Source organism: Dermacentor andersoni, chromosome 4 (assembly GCF_023375885.2).
Source record: "Dermacentor andersoni chromosome 4, qqDerAnde1_hic_scaffold, whole genome shotgun sequence".
Lineage (NCBI taxonomy): Eukaryota > Metazoa > Arthropoda > Arachnida > Ixodida > Ixodidae > Dermacentor > Dermacentor andersoni.
Window position 1 is genome coordinate 42,518,340 of NC_092817.1, and position 18,419 is coordinate 42,536,758.

The 18,419-nt window shown below is 44.8% G+C and overlaps 1 protein-coding gene across 6 annotated transcripts in view; it reads right to left on the reverse strand.

The window, feature by feature from the left end:
• The window catches only part of pds5 (cohesin associated factor B pds5), a 74,478-nt gene extending 68,123 nt beyond the window's left edge, over positions 1 to 6,355 (reverse strand). For 5 of the 6 annotated variants that reach the window (XR_008613635.1, XM_055073650.1, XM_055073651.1 and 2 more), the window contains exons 1-3: positions 6,032 to 6,131; positions 3,889 to 4,063; positions 451 to 648 (exon numbers count right to left, since the gene is read on the reverse strand). Coding sequence is in view for 5 of the 6 variants with exons in the window: in XM_055073650.1 (XP_054929625.1) it covers positions 451 to 648; positions 3,889 to 3,981 (291 nt within the window). In the remaining variant the exon portion in view is untranslated. The other variant, XM_050184094.2, reaches the window with a different exon arrangement.
• Between the last annotated feature and the right edge of the window lie 12,064 nt (positions 6,356 to 18,419).

Here is an 18,419-nt window from a genome sequence, read left to right on the forward strand (position 1 = left end):
AAAATTTGTCTGAAATTTGCCCGTGCGGAGTTAGATACAAAACTGAAACTGCATTCGCAGAGCTGGCATGGCAACAACCTACCATCAGAGCCAGCTTTAGTGGCACTAGCATCGCAAGATAGTGCCAGCACAGGTTGGCAACAATGACGTGCCGCTTTTATTATAAAGGCTCCTTCAAAATAATTCAGTATTTTTTCTGCTGAGGTAGTGGCAACCAAGCTGCATCACATAATTTTGACAATGCAGACACGCGTGCATTGCAGGACAAAATTTTGAAGTAGTTAGTCGAGGTGTGGGCCACCATTCTGTTTGTGACTGTTGTGGAATTGTTGAATACACAACCAATAAGCTTTACAGCTGCTGTTTCAATCTATTAATTACTTAATTACAGCAATTACCGTTACCAACGTTACACTGCGTTTCATGCACCGGGAAAAGAAAGCAGCATACCTTGAGCTGCTCAGGATCCTTGTAGGGGGCCTCGGGTGCAAACACACGAAACACATCTGCAATACAGCATGCTACAAGCAGACGCACATCCTTGGAGTGGTGGTTCAAGAAGCCTTCACCCGCCAGGTGCAAGGCCAACTGCACATAGGCATTGTTGTCCTCATCTTGACTCAGGTTCTGGAATGTTTGGGCGCACTCCTGCAAACACCATTCCACCAAAGACGTCATTCAAGTGCTTGTGGGGAAAAGAAAGGTATACACTGGGGGAAGGGTGCGAAACAGCAGAATAGTGTGATGTAGTGCATTGATCTTAAACAAACATTCAAATGCACTAAAGGGCACGAAAGAAGCAAGTGGATAAACATATCTGTATCTTTTACTGCACTCTAACATACATATTTTAAACATGGCACCCAACACCCCTGAATCTCGGCACTCGTGAGAATAGAGTTACAGTACATGTTTTCAAAGGGGTGGAGTTACATGCTTGTCACCTAAGCACTGCTTGCACTTCCATTTGCTGAGCATGGTCACATGGTTTAAAAGCAACCATGCTCTGTGACAATGCCACCACTGAGGCATAAATAAACACCGATGGCAACAGCAACGCCGCTGCATCATCACAGTTTGGCACCTTCTCTGAAAAACCAACGCCCAGACAACTGCTTCTGAAATCTGCCTGTCTTTTCACAGTTAAACCTTGACATAATAAACATGGATACAGTTGAACCCTGTTATACCAAACTCGCAAAACACACATATCAGTTTAAATAAGGAGAAAATCGGACATCCACCCGTTCGTAGCAATTGCTACAAAGGAAACCCATACGGGTTCCTTGAAAGAAAAGCCTCGCAGTTGAATAAAAATTCGTCCTGGTCCGGGACTCGTAGCAATTGCTACGAACGGGTGGATGTCTGATTTTCTCTTTATTTAATTACTTCTCTCCACCTTGCGGGTTTCCGCAGAACTATTACGTCAAAAAACATACCAGTTTGATATAGAGCATAATTCGATATAAGCTTGCTAAAGAATTGGATGTCATAAAAGCACGTACCATTTACAAAAGCACTTTACTTGGCTAAGTTTCACATGAAACAGTTCTGTATCTTCTTTTGTGTGGCCAACTTCGCTGTGTGGGACAACACACATTTCTCCACATTGTCCAAGGAGTCGGAGTAGCTGAGCCCGCAATCTTCCACATTTGAGTAGAAGTGCCGGGCTAGTGCAAGTGCACCAATCACCTCGGAGGATGTGGGCAAAAAATCCTCACTGCTTTCCTCATTGTGCCCGCTTTCACTTGTTTTCGGTACAATGTCGGCAATGTAGTCCTCAAGGCGCAAACACAATGAGCAAGAAAAGCAGCGAGACAACTTGCACTTGCACAACGAGAGCACAAGGACCTCTGATTGGCTGTCTGAGCAAGCACTGGGGATGGATCAGGATCATTTTTTACAGGGGGTGTCGACAGCTCGCCCGATGTGGCACGGTCACGGTCGGCAGAGTGGGTGGATATAGCTGCCCATGTGCCGCTAAGCTAAACCACTTTTGAGGTGTGTTAGTTGACTTCCCCTCTCCCGCAAGGGAAGCCAACTTCTGGGGGCACATTTACAGCACTTGACGTCCAAGATACCTGGAGTCCACGCTGTTTTTGTTCAATGTAACCGTAATTTTTGTTACACATTCTCATTGTTACTATACCATGTTCAGAAATTGTTCGATATACAGGATAACTCTATGTGACTGGGTTCAATATAGTTGGGTTTGACTTTATAACAAAGTAAATCTAAAGATTGTTAATTTTCTTACACCAATATCAGAGTGTGCTTATAATGAATACCAAACAAAAAATAATATTTTTGTGTCGAAAGTGATTTCGTAATGATGTGGTCCGACTGTATTTTGTTCTGTGTTAAATCCAGATAATTAAGCATCTTTTTCTTAGTTCCCCCTCCCTCGCTAAACTTTGCTGACTGGCATATTTTTCGAAAGATGGCGTGACTATGCTGTGCACAGTGAACAATCTTACGCTAGGATAGGCCTCAACATATGCAAAAGGATATTCCTATTTGTTGCGAAGAAATCGAACAACTACTGCTGCTCAGATGTGTTCAATTTGGGATCAACTGTCTGCAAGTGCTACAAAGAAAGAAGGATGAAAGCACGCTCGTTGCTGGTTGCTGGTGTTGCACTAAGTGGAGTTTTTGCCATTTTGCCAGCTCCACTGAAGGAAGCCTCCGGCACTTCATTGGTTAATGTGAGAAAGAAAAAGGTTCGATGCTTTTTGAACACACCTCGTACTTAGTACGATACTACCTTGTAGTGGACTTGAAGTGTGTGAAAACAATGCCAGTGGCTGATGCGAATATTCTACAATTGGCACTTAGATGTTTTGGAGGCTGTACACGAGCACTCTTATGTTCCAGTTATCATGCCAAGCAATCAGATAGTAAGAAAGTTTTTCCAATGCCGGCAATCTACAGACGCTGCTGCTCTTGTTGACTGGAAACCGATACAGGCAAAATGGTTTTTACAACACATGCACACACTGTGGCCAGCGATGCATGTCACATTCTTGCGCAGCCAAGAGAAATTTCTACATACTGTAATTACTGCTGCACCCAAAGGCTACACAGTAGTTCCCCGATGATCTTGTATGAACTGACATCACAAATTTTTTGTAGAACAAACTAAAGCATTTCCAAAATCGTTCCGCAGCATGTGATGGCAACACATTCAAGCAGGACTGCGCCAATTCGCGCAGGCCAGAGAGGAGGAAAGGCTTGCCGCGTGTTGGTTGCAAGCCCTTTTTTGCTCACCAGATGAAAAGGTATAGTCTGGAGCCATACACCATAGTTTGTTGAAGTCCCTGTGATTCTTTGGGGCACAAAAGCCAATTGGAACGAAATTTTGCTTTGGCTAAATTTGTTATATATGAGTAGTACATCATATTGAAGCAATCTTGGCAAAGCTGCAATACTGCTAATGGTCCAATTTCATTATTAATAAGCTTCAAATAGCATTTAAGCAGGCAACGTGGGCACCTGGTAGTTATTGGATGTGATGCAAATTCTAGATTATGACTTCAGAGATTTTCAACCTGCCAAGAGTTGAAAATTGCCCACTTGATCTTCTTCAAGGTACTATGCTGTTTCTCAATGTTTTGGGGGTCTGCATCATTTCTGGCGTGTGATAACAGCAGTATTTTCTTTTTCATCTTTGGTATCAAAAACACTTATTTTTGTAGGCTTTTCATGACACATACACTCGTATTTCAACCGTAAAACTTTGCATGGAGTCTGCTCTCTATCAACGTTATCTGAAACTAGATTCACTATGCAGTCCAAAATTTCCTTGCCGTTGGCCAATAGGCTCAATAATGAATGAGCACACATATGGCAGTAAAGACATACAGTCAGAACACCAAGGTGACCACATACCTTTAGCCGTCGCACGAGGTCATCTGTGCTCAAGTCATCAGAGATGGCTTTGATACCTGGCGGGTAGGTGACCTTGGGAGGGTTGGCCGCCATTTTGTCACGGTTGTTTGTCCATGCCCTGTGCAACTACGGGTGCTTCGCAAACAGGTAGACCCGGTGCCGACAGGGTCACACACTGCAACATGGAAACAACAATGGGACGTGAACTAAGGAACCAAGCTCAGTCCGAAGCTTATTTCCAAAAGACACCCCAAATGTGCATGCAGGCCAACAACTGAATAGAAAGCTTGAATAGGTAGAAAATGCTTTAAACAGCAGATGCTTGACATCCATGGACATGAAACATACTCGAAAGTGAGCAAGACACGATACATTAAACTACAGTGCTTCCGTTGTGCTATTCCTGTACCTGATACTTTCTTTTTATTTCTTGTCATAATATTGTGAAACTAAATTTAATTATTCCTCTGCTAACAAAAACAACAACAAAAAGCTCTGGCACTATATGCTATAGTCAAATATCTCAGTATGACAAAAAACAAACAAAAGGCACTAGCCACACCATGACAACTTGCATCACAAGCATTTCTAGTGCAATGAAAGAAATGATGGTTTCATGCAGCATACGAAGATTTCAATTACTGCAGAATGAAATGAAAGGAAAAGAGAAGGAAGTGAATGTTTATCCTCATGCATATGGTCTAGGTCTGTTTTTGAAATCCCTGAAAGTTTGAGTGTAAAGTGAAAAATGAAAACATACGGACACATTTTGGCAATATTTGATGTTTCCAACTAGATTATCCTAGCTTCAATTGATCCAAGTTGCAGATGTGCTTCATCGACAGGTTTCTACAACACCTGCTTTTTTAAGTACACGTAACACAGCCGATTCGAACAAATGCCACACATCACGTACACAATACAGTAGAGGTCTTGGAACAATGCAAAAAGAAAAAGTGATTTTCTATGTAGACTGTTAAGTGGCGTCTTTTTGCATCAGGTGACTTTCCTTTCACTCCTGACCTTATGTGAATATTTGGGGCCATTACGCAGCTTTCACATAAACGTGCATTTAATGTATGATAAAAGACTTGTTTTCAACTATGCTTGTTGAACACTTTGACATTTAATTGCAATTCAAGTGCAATGAAACAAAGCGAACTAATGCCTTGCCTGGTGAATCAACCGTGCACTTTTTTAATGTAAACTATTACAACTGCTTTGCTTGTTTGCGAAAAAAAAAGAAGGTTGGGGGAGTTGCACTGCCTTACATATTATAGAAAAAGGATGGTCGTCTGTTGCTAAAACACGCACATCAGGTACCTGAATCTTGAGTTTTCTTTTACAAAACACACAAACATTGCAAAAGAGCACACAGCGGTGCTTTTCGTCCTGAAAAACTAACAAGCGAGAGCTACAAAAAAAAAAAAAAAAAAAGGATCCTATTTGCGCGAGACTAGTTATGCTGAGCAAGTAGTTTCAGTTCAGCATCTACGTTACAGAGCTACGGAGGTTGCAATGCATCTAACGACTCGTGCTGACGGGTAACCCTTTGCGTGTATCAGCAGCAGCTAAGCGAAAGCACGATGCTGAGCACGGGAGATTCAGTGCCAACGCCTACATGTGCAATAATAAAACTGTTACAAGCGATCATGTCAAAACGGGGCCGAACCTCCGGGAGGCACGGTAAGAACTAGCCGATACACACCGAAACTACCAAGCAACCAGCAACGTGCCAATCGGGGAGGCTGATCACGCATTTCAATGTTGCACTGAAAGCGTCGAAGGTGTGAGGCAAACGCAATGCGAACCCCGATTGTGAAGCAGCTGCCGCTAAGCTCTACCGATGGTTCTCCGCTGAAAATGGGTGCTATCGCAGGGCTTCCGATGGACGGCTATAGACAGCTGCGATCGTCTCGCCAGCACCAATCATATTGTGCGCCTCATGGAAAGTGGCCACCGGCAACATTCACTCTGATCCACAGCAATGGATACAATGCGTGTCCGTCATTACGCAAGATAATGCGGATACACAAAATGAAGCGTAGGGAACTACCGCGCTTTCAGAAACAGAAAGGGAGCGAGTTCGATGTTGGCAGACGAGTTGAACGCGCAAACCGTGCACACTGCAACAATGACATACACTCTGATCATTTCGCTTCTCTTTGCACTATCGTTGTCGACAACCCACGGTTTTTGTTTGTTGATGCTCGGAGTTGCCCCATTAGGCTTAAACTGCTGCCGCTCACCAAGTAGGCCAATGGCCGCTGCTGACGCGCTCTCAGCCGATCAGCCTACCGACGTCAGGTTGCTGGAAGGCTCTTGATCGTCCTCTCAAAGTTCGCTGTTCGTCGAGAAGGTCACTGGGGAAGCACAAATATGCATATAAAATTATATTTGTCAATAACACATTAATGGCGCCAAACGGTACTGAACCATGGTTGCCTCTCAGTGCTAGCGATGAAGAGCGGCAGATGGCAGCTCTGCAGAAAATGTCATGGGGCGGCTCGACGTATCGATGCAAGCGCCTCCCAGTTTCCAATAGAGGCATACAATTGAACGCCTACAGCCTCTATGATTCGAGACGTAAAAATGGCGCATGTCTCGGAATCTATATTTACCACAGCGCCTGGCGACAAATGAATCTTTTGTTTAAGGAACGGTCTTGGTTAATGCTCTGCGTTCACCTAACCTTGTAACGGCGCCAGCACGGTGTACGTGGTGGTATGCCAGCATGAAGATAGGCATGTCTGGTCGCGCAAATCTGCAAGGCATTGTTGGGCGGGAGAATTTAAAAGCGCAATACCCATGCGTATCGAGCGAAAGAAACTGTATTCGTATAAAAGTGCTGCTAAGACACAGGCCTCCCATCTAGCGATGTTTACTTCAAGAAAAGAAATCGACAGACGTCCTCCTGCGCAATTATCGTGTAGGAAAGCCGTATAGTTCCATGTCCCGCGAGCGCCTTCGATGGTTGCTTTTGCTTTTGGTAGAGCAGCCATGGGCATTCGCTGTTTGCGAGATGCTTCGACCAGTCAGTATTGGCCAAAATAATGCACGCTTTTGCTTTCAATAGGTGAAAACTGGCTGTGAATGTAAGCTGTAGAAGCCTACTGAGAATATCCGTGTTTGTCAGCAAGTTGCTACATTGAAAATCACAATGGAAGATTCCTTAAGGAGGTCGTTCCTCAGTGAAAACACTTCATCCGTAGGACGTTCAGTTTCGTATCTCCACCACGGACGACCCGAGGATATCGCACACCCCAGTTAAAAACCATTCAGCCCAGATGTATTTTTCAGTGGGATCCAACAGGTTCCAATTGGGTATCATCGGAGGCCCACGTTCCAATTGGGCTTCACCAGAGGTCCAGTTGGTTTCAATTAAACATCAATAGAGCTTGGTATACTGATTGGTCCCAATTGGACTCAACTGGAACTCACTAGATGAGTAATCTCTTGAAACAACAAAATAGTGGATAATAATAATAACAGCACAATTATAATGTTAGGTTTCAAGTAAGATATCTTTGTATTTTAATGTGATCAGTGCAGACAACCAATTTCACCATTTTTCTCATTAACCACAGCAAGCACTTGGTCAACCAAATTTTGCTTACATATGTAGCACCTGACATGTAAATCTCATAACTAGTGAATTTGTGAATGCTGGCTAGGTCAATGAAAATATCAAATTATCATAGTGTGTTCATGCATGAGTATGCTTCTCGAAAGGAGTCTCAAGCAAATCCGTTATCCCCCTTTCCATTGTTTTTCATGTTGGTTTCAACGAGTCCAATTCAGAGACCAATTGTGTCAAAAACCCAATTGGTCCTATTTACCCGTCGAATTTTTCCGGGTGCCCCAAAAAACAATTGTAAATATGCAATTGAGTTTCCTCGCTATAGCGAGGAAACTCAAAGATAAACTCTCCTTGCCCTTGCGAAAAAACAATAATTCTGTATACAGAATTATGTTTTTTTGTTCTGTATGGTCGAATTACAATCCGAAGCTACCATGTCCGCAGCTTGCGTACGTCGTAATTTCCAAATGTTCTGAAGCAATTTATTTTGAAAATTTCAGTTAGTTCAATGAGCCCCCAGCGCTCGGCGGAAGGTCTAGAAGAATGAGAAGTATACTGAACTTTCGTACGCGTAACATGTACGCACAATGTTCTGTTAGTCGGTTCTTGATGCTTCATTTGCATCTTTCACACAAACCGTAATGCGAACGTAGCAGACGTTGTAGCACACACTGCGCAAAATGCACGCAGCATGTTCCCATGATGTTCCTCGCAGACATGCAAGGGATGTCTGCAGGACACGGAAAGTGCGGCCAAGCGATTGTGTGAGGGACGTCCTCGAGGCATCTCTGGGATATCCATGTCCTGGCAGTAGATGTGAAGATGATATCCACTGGGCGTCATTGTTATCAATGGGTTTCTCATTTCTAAAAAGATGCAACTCATTAAGAGTCTTCGTTTATGTGAAGGAGAGCTCTGAAGAGAAGCCTGTGTATTTATGACTGCGCGACAAAAAACACCTTGTGATTTTTCTTGTACGAAAAAAAAAAGAAGAAAGAATGAGGTTACTGTTATTTGCATCAATTTGTGGTTAACACTATATTTGCATTATAATGCCTTGCGCATGGTTGCAGGTCGTGTAAAATAAGTAATGTACAAAATACACATTGCCCAAGTGCCTATAGCGCTTCATTTCTCGTTGACTGTTTGCGAAATGTGTCAGAGTGGATAGTATGAGAAAAAAGAAATGATATATTGGGGTGAAGGGGGGTGGAGCGCTGTGAGGTAGTTTGGCCTAACTTGTTTATCTAGGCCCCACGTCCTCCTTTATAAGGTTGTGGTTCGGCCTAGAGTGCCTCAATGCGTTCCTTCTCCGGAGTGCATTGTGGCACCCTAGTTCTAAGCCCATCAAACTTCCTGTGCACTCTTATGCATGAAGCCGTCACTCGCTGCAACGGTTGATAATAAATGGATAGAATCAAAACAGAAGAATCCTTACATATTGTGCTGCCCCCATGTATAGCTTTTCGAGCTTATGCAGATCGAGTGCGCACAAGAGATAGGTTTACCTCACAGCAAGGTGTGAGACCGGGCTAATTGGTAATCCGTAATGTGCACAGCGCGACAGCAGGCAAAGGACAGAAATGCACCACGGAGACTATAGCGCTGTGTCAACTATTGCCCTTGTCTCCATCGTGCCTTTTCGTCCTTTGCCTGCTGTCAAGCTGTGCACATTACGCTTTACCTTATAGTCACGGACACGATGATTATTATATACTGTCTCACAGACAATTATGACTAGCAAGGATATATGTTTCTGTTTTTTTTTTGTATTTGTAATCCCTTTAGTCCTTTTTTTTTTAGCACTCATCAGATCCGACTTCCCTCAGTCCTCTTCTCATTTCCCCGAATATGTCTTCTTTCACTAATTATACCACCTCATTTCACTGATTGATCCCGTCATTTCGATATTTTTGCTGGCACAAAAATAAGAAACAGCAGTATTTGAATATGGAAACTGACAATGAAATAAACATAATACATAATCCATCAAATTGGAGACGGGAGTGCCTAAGATGCAATACTCGTTATGTTCAGATACTCGTTCGTAGGGATTCCAATATATAATCTTTTTGCATGTAAGGTTGAATATTTACAACACTGCACAAATCAGACTCTTCGGTCGCTTTAATCTCCCTCTGAAGAAGGGACCGAACCGGTCTCGAAATGGCGGGACTTTTTTACCTTATGGCTGGAGAAGTCTTCGCAAATAATATCCACATCCACCGATCATGGGAAAAGGGCACAGTTAACGTACCAGTAGCTTATACGATGGAGTCATGAACGGGATAATACTGGCGATCTTCTGACCTGAAAAATGGTCTTCCTTACATGTTTCGGTATTTTGACGACATGACAGGTTCATTTGTAAATGCCACCGCTCGTGGCAATGCGGTTCTGATCATGTACTGCCCGCAAGCTAGATGGCACCACAAATCTGCCCACCAGACCAGAGCGCCGAGCAAAAATGATTTTGGGCGCCGCGGCGCGAGCGCTAACCAACCGCGCCCCGGCGACAGACCGTCCGACGTGGTTCGGAACTAAGGACCGCATGATGGATTACAATGAAATCGCGAAGGCCTGCCGCTTGGCTCGCAGGACTCTTCCACCCCCGCACCCGAGACTGAGTCGAGCGGAGGCGGTAGTACTGAGACAGCTCCAGACCGGATCGCTACCGAGCCCGAAACTGATGAATCGCATGTACCCCGAGACATATCCGACAGATATGTGCAGAGTCTGCCGGAGGGAGACCGCAGACTACACGCACATATTGTGGGACTGCATTAAATATCCAGAAGACGCTAAATCAAGAACACTCCCACCGCGGCTCGAGGCAGCCGCAAAGAGCTACGACCGAGACGATCAGCTCTGGGCCGTCCAGCAGGTCCTCGAGGCGCTCGAAAGGCACGGACCCAGCGAGCCGGCAACGGCGAGCGAAGACCCGCGCCGAGTAACGGCAACTTCGAGGATGACGTAGGCCCTCGTCGGGGCGCGCGAGCGCCCAACTGCAGGCATAAATAAAGTTTCTGCAATCCAATCCAATTTTGGGGAGAAACTCGGGAACACATGGATGATGAGTGCGCAAATATATGCACCTCAAGAACGTATAGATATGATGGAGTCATCAAAGAATTGAGAGATGCTTGAGCTGGCTACCTAAGAACAAAATAAATACAGTGACGTTATGGAGAAAAAAAAATTAGGGTGACGTTTCACTTCGTGAACGCGGGTGACGCGCAAGCGTATGGGTGCTATAGCGTACACGACGCTATCGGCCCTCGGTGCGCCTAAACGCCTGCACTGTCCGCATCGCTGATCGTATTCAAGACGGGGCTAGCGCGGCCGCGCCATACGCAACAGCCGTCGGAGTAGGGCGCCCTCTTGTAAACATTCGCTTACTAACTAAATTAACTAGCATGGTGTCAGCGCGCACGGGCAAACATGAACACTTCACACTCGATGACCGCGAACACTCTATGTCAAAACGCTGGCGTGAGGAATGGCGGCAGCAGCAGCAAGCGAAGTGACGCTTCAATGCAGACTGAGTGGTGAGACCACTGCGCACGCAAAGCTACGAACCGTTGGCCCACCTAAACCGTGCCCTCAAATCAGATCGCGTTCAAGATAAACAGCGCTGTATGTGTCCCTGTGTGCCTTCTTTTGTCCCGTCTTTTATTCAAGATAAAGGCCGTGGGACCGCGCGCGGTCGAAGTACAGCATCCCGCCTCCCTCCCCTCCCCGGCGTCATGCGCGCGACGGAATACGGCGCGCTTCCTCCCCTGCGCACGTGAGATTGAGCCACAGAACACCTAATTGAGCCGCCATCGTCGGCTCACCGTCGCCTGCTTTCACTCGCACACACAGCGCATGGTGCGAGAGGACGATGTTATCCCAGTACGTCTGTATCGCAAACAATACCTGTAGCAACTGCCAGAGGAGGTCAACCCGGCGTGCCTTACCTCCGTCCTCCGCGACGCTTCGCTTCGTTTGTCTTTCCCGCCTTCGCTCAACGTTACCTACACTTTTCTATAGGTGGCGTTACTTTGCCGCGCGCTCGCGGCAAAGTAATACACTCAAAAATAAAATTACACCCATTGGGTCGTATCTTGCCACACAACAATAAACGTCACCTGTCTTATCCGCATTTCCTTTCTTTAACGCTGCGAGCCCGGTACTTCCCAGTAACGGGTTATCAACATGACATAGCATTCCCGACCGAAAAGTAGCGGGCGCGGCGTTTTCAAGAAAGGAAACGCAAGCAAGGCAGATGACGATTATCGTTGTGTGGCAGATATACACCCCAAGGGTTGCACCTTTGTCTAGGAGTGTACACTCAAACAAATTTACACCCTTTAGATCGTATCTTGCCACACATCAATAATCGTCATCTGTCTTGTCATGCGGCAAAGTATTACACTCTTGAAAGCAGCCTACAAATGCACGCGTGTATCCGCGGGCTTATTTCACGCTCGGAAAAACACTTTTATGTAGAAAGTATTGAGGAATTAACAGAAAGCTGTACCGGGAGTTTTTCATGTCGCTCTACAATTTTCTCGTTGACACGTGTCATATAATTAAAATATTTGAAAATATTAATCAATTGAGTCTAATTATGTAATTAGGCGGAATGAGAAAATCGTTTGAGCATCTCCAAGCGGCGGCAAACAAAATTACCTTGGTTCTGTCCAGCTACGTGACATTCAAATATTTTAAAACTCTGGCTAAAGTTAGCTGGGACACCCTATATATGGCCCCAATATTACATAATGTAAAGATAGTTGACTACGAAATAAGGCAAAATAGATCGTTCTCAATGTCACTACATCAAATAAATGGCGACATTTGAAAAGCGTAAGGCAGACAGCGCCGAGCTTTTTGCACAGACAGTCAATAATCATTTTACAATTGAAATGGTAGTCTGATACAACACCTAAGTATGGTAGGTCACTGTCTCTTTCTGTAGGTTCTCCTTTAGCCTGAAGTAAGTCCAAAACTATAGCTTCATGAGAAGAATGAATCAACATACATTTTGTCTTCTTAAAGTTTAAGAGCAGTTTATGGGTATGAACGCAATCACAAATTAGCCCTATTTCTTCGTTAGCTGCATGGAAAGCTTCAGCAATGGACGCATGTGCGCAAACCAGAGCAGTGTCATATGCACACATTACAAGAGTGAAGTTATATCTAGCATTAATGGAAGGTCGTTCACGTATGTATATATATTGAAGATCAAATGGGTCCCAACACGGATTCTTGGGGGACACCCGATATTACTGGGAGAAAATCTGGATTAGTATTGAAAAACCGAACTATTTGTTGTCTGTTCGTAAGGTAGTTTCCAAAAGAATTCTAGGCTATGTGTCAGTCGAGAATACACGTCACTATACAGAAGGAGGTCCTGTAGCACACGGGTGTATAGGTATTCTTTGTAATACAGTTCTTTGTAGTAACATTTAAGCATCCCACACAAATAATCTTTGTGTTGGTTTAGGTGAACAGGAAGATTGTCCCATAAAGGACATCCGACACTTGAAAGCCGTCTTTTCCCGTACACCCTTCTTACTTTCCCCGTGCTTTTTTTGCTCTTCAAGTCGTGTATGTATAGGTGACCTCTAGCTGTTTTGGAGTACGAAAACTTAGCGAAAGAACATGATGCGACAGTACAGCATACTACTTAATATGAAGTCGAAATGAATGGAATTCATGGAAATACCAGCATAATAAATATTATTCAAGTAATAAAGTAACAAAGTGTACAAGGATAATAGAGAGCGCAGAAAGAAACTAAAGAAATAATTCTGATTGCAAGACTTGAAAGTGCTAATACGTAGAAAAAGAAAGCTTGCGTTTAACTAGTGATAATGATGATGATCGCTTAATATTTACTGGGACCTTGTTCCAGAACTTCATCGCGGTACCTATTTGCATTTACGACCCTATGGGCTTTGTCCGTGGTGCTTCCACAACTGCGAACGGCAATACGACGAACAAGAAATTAATATACCATCAAAGAGGTGTAGAGTTATTATGAGCAACACGTCATTAGTATACCGCGCGCAATCTCTATATAGTAACGTAACGTGAATAAGAAGTAAACTTTTTTTTTCAGGTAGCTTTCCCTGCGCAATATATGTGTATATTTAAACAAATGTTTTAAGAGGCCCTCCTCATGTAGAAATTGCAATAGTGGTCTACCGGAGTTATCTTCAATGAGTCAACCGCTACAACCGTCTGTTTGATCCGTTATTGTTTGACAGCTCAAAAACATCTCTCGAGTAGCTCTGGTTCCTAGTGAATGCCCGCTTTCGACAGTTCACTGGGTCTTCAAGTGCTTGGCAGCAGGCTCACGGGTCGGCAGGTGCAAGGGTGAGCCCGCTGTCTCCGAAGCGAGACTTGCTCCAACCGAGAAATATTATTACAGGGGCTGACTGAGAGTTGAAGGCGCCTGTGTCTCACGGGGAAGTGATTTTTGGTCTAAAGGGCTACAGCGGAGGTCTCAAAGGAGGGTACAAGGCACGGCTTTTGGTGCGGTGTCATAACGCGTGTTTCTGTCTGCTAGGTACTGGTTCTATGTCCCTGCACTCTGCACTGTATACATTGACAACGAATGGAAAAACCCTGTGAAGATTGCGAACGTCTTCGCAAACTCGTGTCATCGCGCCAACTTTTTTTTTTTTGTGTGTGGTGTATACAACCGGTGGCGTCGGCGTCAGCTCGCGTCTGATTGATAAAAAAAAAAAAAGCGGTTATTATACTTGTGCTTTTTGGGAGCAAGAAAGGAAGAGGAGAATTCTGATAGCCGCACCGGGCGATGACCGACAGCTGAACAGCCAGAAGGGGGCGCAACAAAAAATGAAGAATAATGCTATGGGAAATTAAATTGCCGAAAGAAGAAAAGGACTGTTTGGTGCACAGTCGGACGCCTTTATAATGAAGTACTTGGGGCCTTCGGAATAATTCGTTATACACGTCGCTTCGTTGTAAACGTTGCGCACCGCTGGCAATAGAACCGGGACAGAATGGTTGCTTCGCTATACAGGTCATTTCGTTGTAGCGGCGTTCGTGGGAGAGGCGCTCGACTGTGTTTGCAGAAGGGACTAAATGAACGCGATTTACTAGGGACATTTCGCCTCGCCTGCACGGTATACATCACGAGTGCATGCCAGCTGGCCGGCAGCTATAGGTCCGTTCAGTCGTTGTGCCCACGGGTCATCGTGGACAGAGAGATTTCAGAAATTTGCAGGACCCCTGGCCACCCTTGTTCACGGGACAGTGTGGAGGCGTTTTTGAAGGGGTCACAAAACTTGCCCTCGCCTTCCGCACTTAGTCAAGCACGCCGACATATGGCAGGCATAGATTTGGGCGCCGTTCGCGCGTCTCCCTTATCTATAGTCGCGTCGGCTGAGGTACGAACTTAAGACATTACGGTACGAACTTGTTCAAAGCTATAGAAGCTCTTCGTCCAGGAGTTATAGTCGCTTTTTCTGACGAAAATCGTCTCTGGTCCACAAGCGGCAATCGTTTCTGGTGCTTTGGGCGGCTCATCGCGTCGCCGAAGCTTTCTTGCTTTATTATAGCAGTGATATCAGTGTAGCACCACGGCGGAAGATTGTCCAACGTGAGCGCTTTTCCTTGAGTGGTAAAATTCGAGGTCACAGTTCGAATGATCATGTACTAGAATATGCTCAAATGAGCGCAGAACGGCATTCCTGCAAAGACAATAAACAATATCATTTCGAACGGGACTCATTCTTTCTTATTTTTTTTCCTGATTGTACGCAATATTGGTTACTGCGAACGACAGTGGTGGGTTAACTTGACAAATGATTTCACGCGGGAAGATGACGTGCCTTGAAAAGGTGAAAATAGTGAGGGAGCGATAGTTTGTTGTACGAAGGGTTGAGAAGTCCGAGGCTCAGAAAAGAAACGTAGAAGAATATATTTTCGACTAATTGAAGATACGGTATGTCGGCTGATAAACTACATACAAACATATATGTATATATCGCCTATGCTGGAACATTGCAACGATACCATTCACCACATTAACAAAAGACTGAAAAAAAAAAGGGAACTAACCCGGAAGCGGAGCTCTTCCAGTGATTCCGCGCGGAGACCTGACGGAGCAACTCGCCTGTAAACGGTGTTACTTGAATACACGAACCGCAAAAACGGTGGGCCCTCTCTTGAGTATCGTGGAATGAAGCTGTTTAGTGCCATGCAACATCAGGACAATACAGGGTTGCAACGAATGAATTTTTGGATACTGAAAACATTGTCATGAGTGAATCGATCACATTGCTTGAAATCTGATGATATCATCGCTACTAGAATACGGCACCTCCGCATAGCAAATACAGAAAAGACAGAGAGAGGCTGGACGGAATATATAAGGAAAGAAATTATTGCTAAAAATGGCGATACAAATCTTGCGAACCACTATGACGACACAATAATATCAGGACGATACAATACCAGCCACTATGAGCTATATGCGCATGGACAGTATCTACAGAAATTTTCATCTACACGTGCTCTATGTACATCGCTAGTTATAGATAAACGGCAGAAAACACGAATACAGTAACCGTAAGTGAACTGGTACATAAACACATGACGCTGAATGCATATAAACACATGAAGATCATGGGAAATCTATGTTCTGCTGAGACAAGGGAGATGAAGCTATTTAATAAACCGTAGATAATTCTGCCGGCGTATGTAAAATCACCTATAGATGTCACTATGCACAAGGGAAGGGGATGAGGGATTGAAATCCATTAAGGGAGAGAGTGCTGAAGGCTGAGAAAAAGGAGTGGGAAAAACTGGACTTGGTATTTACATGTAAAATGATGTTCGGTGTGTTACATTAAAAATGAAGGCTATGTGAAAATGACGTTCAGTCATTCTAATGTGTACAGACTGCATTTTCTGAAGCTTGTCGATCAATTTGTTTGTTAATGCAGCGATGACATGAGATGGCGCGTCTGTAAGAGCTCACCGAACAGCTTGCTGGTTCTTTCCGTAAACGTGTAAACTAAAGAGTCGCGCCATTTTCCAGCGATGATGTAACTGTATAAAGCGCTTGATAAATAAGAGCGGTACTTATACATGAATGTTTCAGCTATACCACTGGCTGATTCCCCTAATGTTTTCAGAGGGTCTTAATTTGTTACTACGTTTGCCAGGATCACTATAGGTTGTTTCGTTCAGAATAAAGTCGAAGTGCGCGTCGTTTGCGGCGACACCACTTAGAAAAAGAAAGAAATGGACTAAGGAACAAGAAAAACAACGACAACAAAAAAGAAAAATTAGGTTACCACAGAAGCTATGACGCGTTTCCGGCTTCGCACTTGCTTCCAGCGCATGCAGTCAGCAAAACCACGGCCTTCTGCGTTAACTTCGGTCATCCAGGAAAAAAAAAAAAAAAAAAAAACGTCGCGGGGCATGGACTTGGACACCACCTATTTATGAAAAAGTCAGTATGTTTCATTGAATAAGCTGACATTTCGTGCGCATCGAATGCTGAAGTGTATTTCTTTCACCGCCTTGGCATTGTAGGATAATCTGAGTTGCCTGAACCTCGCCGAAGGATGAGTGAGAAAGTTTCAGCCTGGTCGGCACTTTAAGATGATGCCGAAAAGGACTGCGAGGTAACCGTCCTGAACGGTGACGCGAAACATGGAAACGGGAAGCCCAAGGAGCACGCGTAAACGCAGAAGGGGCAGCAAGCGCTCGCCTTCTCACCGTATACCTGCGGATTTCCCGTCGAGCTTTCGATCAAACTCTATGCAAATAGAACGTTGCCACACACCATGTTCATGCATGCTTCGGTCTTCGAATCGGATGTACACTCGATCATGCCTCGTCCTTCCATAGCGCTCAAAAAGTTTGATGCCGATTGACTTCAGTCAGGATCACACTGTCCTCGTGATTGTTGAGTTCTGCTAGCGCAGTTCATCGCCATTCATATGATCAACGAATATTCCACCACACGCGTTGTGTCGAGCCAGTGTTAACATGTAGTGCGCAGACGGTGCAGGCTCGCAAACGACTTGCGCGTTAGTTTGATGTTCACTTTGCGACACGGAAAGCTGCCTACAACGCACACACAATTCGCACAAAAGTCTTCGCGTCGCAATGCATCTCGGATTTCGCTTCGGGTATATAACTGCTTTCTCTTGTTATGGATAACGGCGTCGCCTATGGACGACGTTGATGGTAACTTTGAAACTTTGACTGCGCAAAACGACATGCTGTGCGATCGGGAAGGAAGAAATAGATTATATTCTACCGTATACTGCCAGGGTGGGCTTGAACTCCTCCCGCCCTTGTCCGGTTCCGCAATCGCAATCACTGTGACCCTCTTCTTCACGCGATGATTATTTACGGAAGCCAACAAAGTACCATCATATATAAATAAGCACGTTATTAACGATACTATATAAACCCTTTGTTCCACTGAGACAGTATTCCCAAAGGTCGTACTCGACGTAATTTCGACGTCACACGCCCTCGTGGCTATGCGTACTAATATCGCGTCTTGATCGCGTGAACGGCGAAGCAAACGCGGCGTTTCTCGTAAGCTTCTCGGCGGGAAGAAGAGGGGCAAACAAGCCTGTAGTTTGAGCGAACACCTCCCGCTGGGGCGGGACTACACCAAACAGACCTCAACTAAGGAGCGAACAAAAACGAGAAGAACTCCGGCCACGAAAGGGGTCCAAAAGTGCGTGAACACCTTTGAACGCCAGGAAAGGGAAATAAAAAATAAAAAAATCAATTAAAAAAGAAAATGAACGTACTACGCAGGTGCCCTCTGTGCGAACATAGTGTATCGGTGGGTGGCGCCGTCTTTCTTGCTCTGTCTTCGCGCACCTCCCGAGTCAATTAACAGCGCCCGCGACTGCACCCAGACCTCTTCGTTCCCGCTAAGTGAGCTCTGTGACCTCGC